Genomic DNA, 12,329 nt, shown 5'->3' on the forward strand with positions numbered 1-12,329 from the left:
TTGGGAGAGTTTCCACCGATCTGGGGCGGGGGCAATGCGAATGGGCATGAATGGGGGCCGAAGCGGAGCCACCCCTGCCTGTCCTACCGCCTCTCGCCTTTCTCTCGATCGTGGGCTGTCAGGGAAGCTCCCGGGCATGACCTTGACGTGGCGTGGATGTTAGGGCGCTGCGGATTGGGTCTTGTTGACAGGCAATCAAATGCATCATGCGGGATGGCAGGAGTGCATGTGTTTGGTCCATCCGCGACAGGCGACAGGCGTTCGATACGACTTGGCGCCGGACCCTCGCAGTACCAGCGTCTGGGCCAGTCGCGAAACCAAAAAAAGGGGCTCGAAGCCAGTACGCGTTAGACAATCTATCACCCGGTGTCACGCTGCTGCTTCCCGGTTCTGATGCTCTGCGCGTATGCGGATGCGAGCGAGATGCTTCATGGGAGGAGCTCAAGGCCCGCGGAGGCACGAAAGGGCGAGCGCTTGTATGCACGTCACGTCCCCCTCCCAACCCTGAACACCCCGAGTCCGAGGGTTTCGGATATGCATGGGGGAGGCGGTGGCAGTCGATCACTGTAGCATGGATCTTCCTTGTTGGTTAAATGCGAGTGCCGAATTATAGACGGGGGATCTACGCGGATGGGAAGCAGGAGTAAGAGAGAAACCGAAGAACTCAGAGTCGACCTCATAGCCCTGAGGGGTAAGTCAGAGGAAACCAGTCAGCAGAGGACTCGAGACTATAACAGGATGACGAGAATCCAGAAGAGAGAACACTACAATCATGATACAATTATTCTTCAGGGCCTGAATCCGAACCCATATACATGGGCCATTGAATTAAAATATTTGAAGAGAAACAAACAAACAAGAATCCTCCTATCATGCTTGAAGGCCATGAGAACAAGGAGTCAGAAAACAAAGGACAAAGAGTATAGGTACAGAAGCAAGACCATAATTTCGTGCATAGCCTTTTGGATTAGCGCCAATAAGGGCAAGGCGTCCGTCGTGTCATTAGTTCGTGTTCCATGCCCAACCTGTCACCACTGGGGGAAGGGTGTCCGAATCGTGAAAGAGCATAAGCCTCGATAGCAAATCCCCGCAGGTCTGGTGGTGGATTCCATTGGGCATCAAATCGAGAGGGCCTCTGGCATACGCGGGCGATCCTTCCTCTACCCTAAGGAGGTTGCAAGATCATCGGCTATTAGATCCCGTATCGCCCATCGCCAGTAGGTTTCGTGCTCCCCCGATCAGGGCCAACCCACTTGTTTACTTTCCGCCGCCATTTATCTTCCTCTGCCCGTTGCCGTCGAACGAACTCTGGTCCGACATCAAACTCTTCGGTCATGGGTCCCTCGTCCGAAGACTCCCCTGCGCTTGGATCTGCATCTGCACCGGTGGGATCGCAAGCTTCTAAAGTCCCCGGGCCTTGCTGGGGGGAACCCGCCAGCTTGTCGTCCAAATCATCCAGGCCTGCAAAGACATCTTCTTCATCCTCAGGAGCAATACCGCCATTGTGGCCAGATCCGGGTGATGCGGCCCGAAGCCAACACATCCGCTGCGGGTCGAAAATCATACCACCGACAGTCTGGACATTGTCCACCACCCCCATATTGGTGATGAGAGCCGGGGCGGGTTTTGGAGACTTGGGTGCAATGGACACGTCAAAATCCTGCACAAGATTTTCATTTCCTTCCCAGCGAAAGGTGGTCGGGTTGTATTGCATTCCTTTCACAGCTAATGATTGGTGAGTATTGGTCCCCAAAGAACAAGGCAAAAGACGAGGGGAAAATAGAACAGGGATTCATACACTTTGCTTCCTGCACGCCAGTTCCCATGGGTTTTATTAAATGGGGCTTGGAAGGGGGCTTGGTCCCGGATCTGCTTTTTCGGCTCCGTACTGACCCTGCGTTTGGGGAAATGCGAGAGACCGGAGGAGCCTTCCAATTGGGATTGAACGATCCGGGCGCATTCAACTCTCGATTCTTGGAGGACATCGAGGCAATACGTTGTTCCCTTGCATTCCGGGACGCGTTCGTGTCCCGGGCAAAATGAGGCAAAGAGTTCGTCGGTTTGGAAAATGAAGGTGGTGTAGAGGATTGCACCGCAGAACTGTCATTTATGTTAATACCACTCTGGCTGAGCCTGGCACGCATAGTCCGAGGAGCTCCTCGACCAGAGGGATTCTTCATGTATTTGCTCTCTGCGGAGACAGATGTGGGTAAATCGTCAAAAGATTGTAACTCCGATCCATCGCCAAAGTTGCGGCGCCTGGTTGGTCGCGTTAGGGTCCGTTTCGTGGGCGGGCTAGCGCTTTCTGATTTACCATCCCCTAAGCTTAAACGCAAGGCTTCCGAACGACTCGATCGTGATGACCGGAGGAAGTTGTTCTGCGGGGTTAAGAAATCTCCAGAGCTGTCCGAATGGTGACGTCGAGGAGGGCGAGAGGCTTTCACGCTAACATGATGAGATTGTCTTTCAGAAGCACCTGCCGGAATGAATGGTGTATGCGCCTTGGGGATAGATATTCTTCTATGAGACGCCGCCTGGTCAACAGGTGTTTTCGGTCTAATAAGGGTAGCTTGAGTTGTTTCATCCTGGGGAGGTGAAACACGGTGAAAATTTCGGGCTGACGTAGTAGTGGTTGTTCCCTGCATAGAAGGTAGAGATCGCTTAGTACGGAGGTGTCTGGATGGAGTTCGGTATTCGCCTGTAGATGCTGTGGCATTCGCAGTGCGTGATCCAAGCGTCTGTCGACCAGGTTTGGTTGATGTGAGCGACGCAAATGTAGTGCGAGCTGCAGGAAGACTGGAGATTGAAGACTGAGATGCATGCCCAAGGCGAGTCTGGGACCTGGGAAACTTGGAAAGAGGAGCACCGCTCTCTGAAACGGTTTCAAGATGGCTTGAATGAGTTGAATGGGCTCGATCGTGATTAGACAAGCGTGGAATCCGAGTATTCTGAAGAGGCGAGGAGCTTGAATTGTTTGTAAAGACCAAGGTAGTGGCCAACCGACGAGTCGGACTCGCTGGCCATTCTGTTCTGCACTTGACGTTCGGATTCAAGGAAAGCTTCCCAGAAACGAAGGCTCGCCCATCATCAACTTCAAGCCCGGTGAAGAAGTCATCCGTATCATGTGACGATGCCTTCAATGTTTCTACTCCACTAGAGGTTTTCTCATGGGTATGGGCTTCTTGCTGTTTCCTGAAAGTAGCGGTCAAATCAAGTGGCCCGTCCGGGAAGACGAGTCCGTCGAGACCGTCGTCACTCCCACCGGTGATGCAGCTTGAGGCACTCGGACTAGCAATGGATATAGTAGAGCTAGGGATTGATCGACCATCCCGAGCAGTTCCTCCAACTCGGACGCCGATGCTGCCTTCAGCCCACTCCAGGTCAAATTCATCTAAGATAGGGCTGGGGACTCCGGTTCTATCTTTTGGGTCAGATAGTCTCAGAGGCTGGTGTACCGGAGGGAGTTCAAGATCTCCATCAAAGTCATCTATCTTGTCTTCTAGGACAATGCCCCTTGCTTGTTTTTGAAGGGGTTCCGATACACCTTGGTGGGTTGATGTCTTGATAGGAGAGGCGTTGTGGTACATCTTGGTAAAATTTTCATCATTGCATCGATCCAGAATTGCGAGCGCTGGCTGCTGACGAGTTGATTTATCGTCGGCCCAGGACGATGCGGCTGATTTGACTGGACTTGCGAGTGTCGAGCCGCTATGGCGAATCGCATCCGGGAAGCCCAGATCTTGCTGAGTCCGAAGCTGCAAGATTGCGTCTGGACCTGGCAATTCCACATCGTCGGACCAGTCATCCACAAATGTTCTTTTTGGCTTTCGAGATGATAGGCGCTTGATCACACCTCCCAGGAGGGCAGAATTCGGAATATTTTCTGGAATGGGAATCCCTGCATCTTTGGCCGAGGCCAGAGCTTCTTCCTTGGCAAACTCATCGTGGCCTTGAAGAATAACCTGCCAATCTTCATCACCAGCATTGGAGTCTATCTCCGACCGAGTAGATAGACGAGACGATATTGAATCGCGATGCCCCGAAGGTCGGAAAGAGGAGTTAGTGACGGAGCCAGCACTGGAGGCAGCACGGAGCTGAATACCATCGTGGAATTGCAAGTCGTCGTCGTCATCCCAGCATTCAATCAGTTCATCGTCCTTTCCAAGTGTTGGCGCCACCGAAGCTGCCATGACGATATGTGTCTCGGCGCCTGAAGGCCGCTCCAGGGAATCAGAGGTAGATTATCTGGTAGCAAACTCCAAGCCTCGCAACACTGACAAGAGATACAACGAGAAGTGGAAAGTCATTCCGCCGCGCCGCGACCTGGGATATGAGAGAACACTCTTGAAGATCTCCTTCCCCTTAATCTACCTCTTAATCTTTCTCTCACAACTCTTCCGGCACCGTAAGAGTGTGTCTCGGCGAGCTATTGTGCGACGAGCGGGATGTGAAGGGACGTCGGAAGAAAGCAAAAAAAAAAGAGCAAGGATTTTGTTGATAAGCGATCGGGGTGGGGGCTGCAGGTCTCTGGGAGGCCAGGGGAGAGATCGCGGAGAGGTTGCGGAGATCGAGAGTGGAGGCTGGAACCCAAGAGGGGAAGATTCCTGAGGCTCGGGAGAACGTGCTTAGTGTGCGCGTCGAATGCAAAGGGCTGGGGGAATCAGAGTCACAGTAGAAAGCAAATCACCCTGATAAGCACCTTCTGGATCAGTTTCAGCTTCTTGCTACCAATTTTGGGGTTACTTCTCTTTCAACTCATTGTTTTTGGGTTCCAGGGTTGCATCGAATACCTCTTACTAAACAAAACTTACCAAACCTTGGAAGTCACTGTTGCCTAACGAGTTACGAGTAGTACGATTTCTGGACAGACTTGTTTCTAATACAGCCCAACTTGCCCATCGCAGCTTGTGTCGTTTCTTGCAGTGGAAGTTGTCGCGACCTTTGAACACCTCCGCTCGACACACAACACGCGCTTGCTTCGCTCCCCCGCGCTAGATTCGGAACGTCCTTTGAAAAACCTCATGTCCTTGCCACGGGTCATACGTATCGCTCGTTCAGACGAGTCAAATACGTTTATTCTATTGAATGTTCGTAGCGCAGGGCCTGCGCCTCTCGACGTGAGACTCACGGCCACGGAAGGAGAGTCCCCTTACACTGCACTAGGTATGGCATTCTATTCAGGCACAACCCACAAGTCGAGGCTAATATCTGGCTAGTCCAAGCATCACAAATAGGAAAGTTCCGGTTCAAGAATTACCAGGGCTCTGACCAAGAGTGGAATCACATTGTCTCGCTGATTTTGGGGCAATCAATTGCTATCAGGGAATCAGGGCCATTGGCGGGGCTAGAAGCAACTGCCAGCATCGCAGAGACGAAAAATGAAGGAAAGGAGATAGTCATAACCATTCGAAAGAAGGTCCAATCCATCACAGTTCGTTGTACTCGTTATGCGTGGAGCTGTGCTCGCAAACAGCTAATGTTTTTACCAGCAAAAACTTGGTGCCTTTATTTTGAAGCAGGATGATGAGCAGGCCATCGAACTCTTTGAATGGTCAGGGATTGCTGCTGCCACGGCAGAGTCATTCCGATCTCAAGTAATGGGGTTGAATGATCGATGCCGAGTCGCTGAAGATACAATCAACAGACTGAAAGAACAATTGGAAGACCTACTACAGGCAAAAGACCAGCACGAGCAGCAATTGATGGCAAGCTTCGCACACCTTTTGAATGAGAAGAAACTCAAGATCCGTACTCAACAACGACTCTTAGCATCTGCAACCGTGGATCCTGTCAAAGGTATTTGGACTAGGAATATTACTAGCTCCAGTTTATTTTCTTCGTTCCCCAAACTAACCTAGAGTGCAGTTTCTGAGCTACGCGGTGTCGTTGCCCGTTCAATATATTCGCGGGAAACAGAAAGCCTTGCTAAACGTCGAGCACAGGATGTAGATCATTCGGATGGAGTGTCTGGCGGTGACTCAAACCAAATGGACATTGATAGACCAAATTCTGCAGGCTCCTTTGCCAGCCAAACTACAGACGATGAAGACCAAGATTTAGCTACACATGACACTCATGGGGATGAGTTGCAACCTTCAGGCGCCCAGGCCACACCGACAGAGGACAGAGAACAGATGCATTCACCTAATGCGACAGCCCCGCCACGGAGACAATTACCCTTCACTAGGCGAGTGCTGCCAGAGAGCAACAACGAGACTAAGACTGTCTCGACTGAAATGGCAGACGAGCCTGCGGGTGAGACCGATGACGATGAGCTGTAAGCTTCCAACACTTGCTCTGCTTTGCAAGGAATAAGCGCTAGTGAATGCGAACATAGGGACTAGTCAAAAATGTATATAATCAAACGTTGGTCACTACTCTTTATCTTATTTATCTTATTTTCGATGAATCCTAGATTCGATCGTGTCTGTTCAACGACACTACCATCCCTGGTGCACTAATGTGCATCCTGGAAACGGTAGAATGGTGCAGCCATGTCAGTCACTTACCTAGGTGACCAGGGTTTATATTACGTACCACGGAAGTACCAAGGAAAGTGAGTATATAGAAGTCCAGAGGAGGTAAGTAAAGCTAAACCCCACCCCCAAAGAGAAGAATAGTTGACCTGCGCGATACTAGTATACCTAGCAGTCGAAAACATGGAGATTACACCAGCGTCGAGATCTCATATGTAAATGATTATATACTGACCTGAATCAGCGTTGAAGATGATCTTCCTAGAATCCATCGTCTTGAAAACCGTAAGACTTGGGTTGAGGATTGGCAACCGACGCAGCCAGATTTACTCTCCGAAATGGAACTCGTTCTTCTCATATTCTCTCCTGGCCGTCGTTCTTTAAAACAAGGTTTGAAGTTTTGCGTCTCAAAATTCATTTTTATGTACAAGTCAACCCAGTTGAGTGCTTCCCAAAGATCCTACAGGGCAGACGAGGAGATCAATGAAGGGGAACGGCATCAGATGTTCCAGGCAACGAAGAGAAAACAGGAAGGGAAACCAAACAGTACAGCAAAGAAATGTAGTTTGATGCGATACAAGATACAACGCCTGCGGCCATTAGAAGTGATGAAGGGAAGTAATAGAAGAGCCCGATCGCTCTAGAGAGAGCTCTCCTTTAGCCGTACAAAGCCTGGGGAGACATCTCGCCGGCGGCCATGAAATTAGTCTCAGGATTTCCTGTGGCCTTCGCAGCCGAACAGCGGGCCATAGTCGGCGAACTAGGACAAAGCATTAGTACCAAAATACAAGGATACGTCGAACAAGCAACTACCCGAGGCACATACCTTCTAGAGATAACGTCTGTGAAGAAGAAATCTTCAATAACCTTCTTGAAAGGAGCCCCGGTGGAGGCGGAGCCCTTGTTTTGGTCGGCCAGCTGCACCCTGCTCAGAGCGCTGACAGATGTGGGCTCAACAACATCATAGCGGCGCATCACTGGACTGATCTCCTCCATGCGGTCACGTAAGGCCTCAACATCATCGTACGGAAGGGGCACACCCAAGAACTCGCTAGTGGCACGAATGATCTTCCAGTCATCACGAGCAGCACCTGGTAGGGAGGTTGCTGCGCGCGTAACCTGGACACGTCCCTCGGTGTTAATGTACGTCACAGCCTTTTCAGTGAAGGCTGCACCAGGAAGGACGACATCGGCAAGCTGGGCGCCTCGATCGCCGTGGTGACCTTGGTAAATGACAAATGCATCCTTAGGGATTTCGCTTTGGGAGATCTCATCGGCACCCAAAAGCCAAACCATCTTGGGGGTTGTCTGTGCCACATCGGGGGGAGGGGCAGTAAAGCCTACTTCGTAGGCTGCAGCACGGGAAGCGGCACGTTGAAGGACGTTGTAGCCTTGCCACTCCGGTGTATTGAAGTTGCCGGCATGCTTTTCAACAAAGCTACCCACAGCTTCGAATATAGCCTTAGCATCAGGATGCTCAGCCGCAGCGCTACCAACGACAATCATAGGTCGCCGGGCTGAACCAAGCTTCTTGCCGAACTCTCCGCTCAAAGCAGTTTTCAAGGCAGACAAATCAGAGCCCAGGTGCTCATAGTCAAAAGTGCTGTCGAAATCTTCACCAACAAGACCAATCTCCAGATCGGAGCGCAAATACTGCTTGCGGATGCGGGCGTTGAGAACAGCCGCCTCGTGACGGGGATTGGTAGCCACCAGAAGGATCGCATCTGCTTCCTCAATACCATAAATCTTGGAATTGAACAAGTAGTTCGAACGAATATCGACACCGTGTGCAATTGGGGCACTTCCACCAGGCTGATCAAGGGCAAGGTTATCGGATCCTAGCTTGTTGGCCATGTCTTTCATGGCTACGAGCGACTCTGCATCCGTCAGATGGCCGGCAACAGCCTTGAATTCATTGGCCTTAAGCTGGAGTTTCTCTTTTGCGGACGAGATTTCCAGCAAAGCCTGCTCCCAGGTAGCGGGAACAAACTTGCCTTCCCGGCGAATCAAGGGAGTGGTGAGACGCTGAGTCTTCAGTCCATCGCATGCAAATCGCGACTTGTCATTGATCCACTCTTCATTAATGTCGTCATTCAACCTCGGAATGACTCGCATAACTTCTAATCCTCGGCTATCGATTCGAATGTTAGAGCCTAAAGCATCTAGCACATCAATAGACTCGGTGTGCTTGAGCTCCCAAGGACGGGCGCGGAATGCATAGGGCTTAGATGTCAAAGCACCGACAGGGCAAAGATCGATTATGTTGCCTGACAACTCGGAGTCGAGACTCTGTTCCAGATAAGTGCCAATTTGCATGTCGTTTCCGCGGCCGGAGGTTCCGAGCTCTGGTGCACCTGCCACATCATTCATGAATCGGACGCAACGAGTGCATTGAATACAACGGTTCATGGAGGTTTTTACGAGAGGACCAATATTTTTATCTTCCACCGCACGTTTGCCGCTGATTTCGTGGAAGCGACCTCGGTCAGCACCATACCGCATGGATTGATCCTGAAGATCACACTCTCCTCCTTGGTCACAGATAGGGCAGTCCAGCGGGTGATTGGCGAGAAGGAATTCCGTGACACCTTCGCGAGCCTTGTGCACCAAAGGTGAATTGGTCTTCACGACCATTCCAGGCTGGACTGGCCACGCACACGATGCCACGGGCTTTGGAGCTCGCTCAACTTCGACGAGACACATGCGGCCTGGAAAAAGAAACCCCGAAGTCAGCCTGATATCTTCTTTGTTTAAGTACTTGGATCGCAAGGGGCATTGTAACACACAGTTTCCAGCAATCAATAGTTTTCTTCATACTGCTCGTTAGCCAATTTCACATGGTCCGTTCTTTATCAATTGAGGCACATACTCATGATAGCAGTATCTATAAATCATTAGTACTGAGAACACATGTACTACATCGATATTGAAGGTCATCTACCTGGGGATTGTTGCGCCCGCTTTCTCGCACGCTTGAATAAGAGCAGAACCAGCTGTTCAACGGTGAGTTTTTGATCACCCTCAATAATCTGGGTCGGAGTTACCTTCTACGGACACCTTCTTGCCATCTAAGTATTCAGTGAGCCAAATATCAAGGCAATATGAGTACCCTAGACATACCAATGGTAAGTTCTACCTCTGCTGCGCGAGGAGGAGTCGTGGCGAAAGGTCGGGCTCGAGGCACCCGGAAAGACCGGGCGGCCGCACGGAACAGCTGCGGCCGCAACATTGGGGCGATCTGACGAGTGGAGAGGGGGATGGGGGATGGTGGAGAAAGAAAGAAAGTCAGTAGACGAGGGGGGGTTAGAGGGAGAAGAAGGAGCTTGGAGGACTTCGAATCTGCGGGTTACCTAATGATGCTGACCATTCCTTTGCTGACTAAGGAGCCTCTCGCAAATAGAAGGGCGGAGATTGGCTCGGTTGATTGCGCGGTAACGGGAGGCAGCGGAGGAGCGGAAAAACCATAGGTCCGCGGTCAGCAAATAAAAACTGAGATGTGTCCCGTCAACTTCTAGAAATCATCTCATTTCAAGGGCATGATTTATTGTAGGAGGCAGGGCTTGTTTCTGTCCCGGTTTCCTCTGCAGCATTGTCCAAGAGCAATGCACCGAACTGGAGCAGTCAAGGGGAACAGCTCCCCTATTATGATTCGTTCTTTACCGACGGTCGCGACATTTCCACATCAATTTAGAGCCGGCTCAGAGCCCAAGACAACCACGCGTCCCAAGATTATCTATTCTTTTCTGTAGAGAACGAGGAAATTGATACAGGGCTTTCGTATGACTCTTGAACTAAAGCCGGTCTGACCATGGATCGTGGCGAGAACGAAGAGGCCCGAAACACAGAAGACTACTGCTCTAGGTGTCTACAAGCGCTGATGTATTCCTACCGACATCACGGTCTTGGCCGGGCTTCTTGAATACAGTGGATTGAAGCCTATGTACATTTCCACATATGCTGTATCGTCATGTTTAAGACACTTGAGTGATGGGCGGTCAAAAGCCCGCACGAATGGCTCAAATCTCGGAAGGAAATGCCAGAACGCCATGAATATAGTACACAACCTCTCGATTCCAATAGTCAGATAGGTTCATGAAGCTACGTAGCCGCAGAAGAGTCACTTGCTTGCCACGTTGACTCTTGCCTGGTGCCGGGTAGCCAAGCGCGATTGACACTACTTCCTCGAGGTCGTACACGACCTGGACCATCATCTTCCTTTTTCGAAATGTTGGAAGTGTGTGGATTGCTTGGAATAGTCGCATCAAAGGCCCGAGATCCGGGAAAAGCATATCCGTTGGAGTCCCACGGCCTACTTGTGCGTCGAACATTCACAGGCAGAATCGCCTCTCGCGCCCGGAAATGATCAGCGTTCGCCCGTTGGTCAGCCACATCGTCATGACTGTTCCGATCATACAGATAGAGGCCCACAAACGTGAGACCAATGCCAAAGGCCTGGATAGAAGTCGTTGAGTTTCCGAACCACACGATCGCAGCGACGATCACGAACACTCGTTTGACCAGAGATGCCACGGAATAAGAAACGGGCGATATCATGGAAAGAAGCACAAATGCCAGAATATTCTGGGCAAAGTGTGAGATTCCGTTGAAGACGAACTCAAGTACCAAAGCTCCGTGGTCTAGAGAACCCTGCTTCTCTGAGAGAGAAATCACGCCATCGTGCACAAGGTCTGACACCAGCGGATAGCCCTCACTGACAAACCAGATAGGCAGCGTTAAGAAGAAAGCTAGCCCCGAGCAATAGCAAAGTAAGTTGAGCTTGTCCAGCTTCCGCCGGGATGGATGCTGCGGTTCGGATTCGGCACGGTCTGCTTCGTTGAATAATTTTTTCGAGAAAATGTTTTGCGAGACAAAGACCAGCGCTGCAAGAAAGGCGCATGATATCCCAAAAAGGTTTGTCGACACTCCAGTAGAGCACGCTAGCATGACACCTAAAGTGAGTGGTATGAGCGATAGATAAGTGGCCCGCGCGTAACGTATGCGAAACAGGACTCGGTATGCCAGGACTGTAAATAAGGGTGAAAGGCCCTTGATCGTGTGGACCAGAGAGACAGGGATTTGTGACGTGGCCATAGAGCTGAGGATATGTCCTGCTAGCTGGAAGACAGCTAGAGGCAGCGCAGTCGAGATCACCTCCCGGGAGGGGTAACGGATGCCATGTTTGAGCACTGGCACACTTTGCCGTAATCCAGGAATGACTGTTGATAGGTAGACTAGGAGTAGACACCATATTGAGACAAAGGCGAATTGCACTATCGTCAGGGTGATCGGCATTGGAAGAGCATTCAAGATGGATTTCGAGGACGTGTTTGTGAGTGCAGAGGTCAAGTACCAGACTATGCAAAGACCCTAAGAAGACGTCAGTCCCGGAAACAATCAATTATTTGATCTCCACATACAATCAACCGATATGAGACTGGTGCACGAAGTGCTTCGGCCAGTTCCTGAGCATTGGCACTGACACTACCATTCCGAGTTCGGATACTTGTGATCGCTTCACTGATGCTTTTCCGTGGCCTGTGCTTTGAGCTTCTCAGTGGTCCATTCATAGGGTCCCGTGAATAATAGGCCGACTTTCGAGGCTCCCATTTCTCATTCGATGCGTATTTCACAGATGGGCTTCGGTTTGGGCGGCCGGAACCAATGGCCGCGTCGAGTGTCTCTTCGTAGGGAGGGAATTGATCGACGGGGCTGGTGGTGGCTTGGGTGGTTGAGTTCGAGCCCGAGACCGAGGGCTTCGTAGGTACTTGTAACTCGGTTTGTCGCATGGACGCCCGGCGGCCATGGCCGGTCACTGTGGTGGTGGCCATCGTCCACAGGTCTCGTATGCGCTAT

At 51.1% G+C, this 12,329-nt stretch overlaps 4 protein-coding genes across 4 annotated transcripts; 1 reads left to right on the forward strand and 3 right to left on the reverse strand.

Moving 5' to 3' along the window:
• Window positions 1–1,192: 1,192 nt before the first annotated feature.
• N7468_003307 (putative cytokinesis regulator (Byr4)) lies at window positions 1,193–4,190 on the reverse strand (the record flags this gene model as incomplete). Its single annotated transcript, XM_058472604.1, has 2 exons — window positions 1,193–1,725; window positions 1,799–4,190. 2 exons carry the CDS (start codon window positions 4,188–4,190, stop codon window positions 1,193–1,195), a joined length of 2,925 nt encoding a protein of 974 aa, XP_058331607.1.
• An 831-nt stretch (window positions 4,191–5,021) lies between these two features.
• N7468_003308 (uncharacterized protein) lies at window positions 5,022–6,281 on the forward strand (the record flags this gene model as incomplete). Its single annotated transcript, XM_058472605.1, has 4 exons — window positions 5,022–5,163; window positions 5,217–5,431; window positions 5,490–5,796; window positions 5,866–6,281. The coding sequence occupies 4 exons, from the start codon at window positions 5,022–5,024 to the stop codon at window positions 6,279–6,281; spliced, it is 1,080 nt and encodes a 359-aa protein (XP_058331608.1).
• An 852-nt stretch (window positions 6,282–7,133) lies between these two features.
• Window positions 7,134–9,705, reverse strand: N7468_003309 (putative NADH-ubiquinone oxidoreductase, subunit G; the record flags this gene model as incomplete). Its single annotated transcript, XM_058472606.1, has 5 exons — window positions 7,134–7,236; window positions 7,303–9,184; window positions 9,346–9,360; window positions 9,521–9,544; window positions 9,597–9,705. 5 exons carry the CDS (start codon window positions 9,703–9,705, stop codon window positions 7,134–7,136), a joined length of 2,133 nt encoding a protein of 710 aa, XP_058331609.1.
• An 869-nt stretch (window positions 9,706–10,574) lies between these two features.
• Window positions 10,575–12,304, reverse strand: N7468_003310 (putative ER to Golgi transport protein (Sly41); the record flags this gene model as incomplete). The annotated part of the gene is made up of 2 exons (XM_058472607.1): window positions 10,575–11,843; window positions 11,894–12,304. 2 exons carry the CDS (start codon window positions 12,302–12,304, stop codon window positions 10,575–10,577), a joined length of 1,680 nt encoding a protein of 559 aa, XP_058331610.1.
• Between the last annotated feature and the right edge of the window lie 25 nt (window positions 12,305–12,329).

The sequence above is a fragment of the Penicillium chermesinum genome, assembly GCF_028974085.1.
Source record: "Penicillium chermesinum strain IBT 19713 chromosome Unknown utg000003l:1.0-5111272.0:1.0-5115320.0, whole genome shotgun sequence".
In the NCBI taxonomy this organism is placed as follows: Eukaryota; Fungi; Ascomycota; class Eurotiomycetes; order Eurotiales; family Aspergillaceae; genus Penicillium; species Penicillium chermesinum.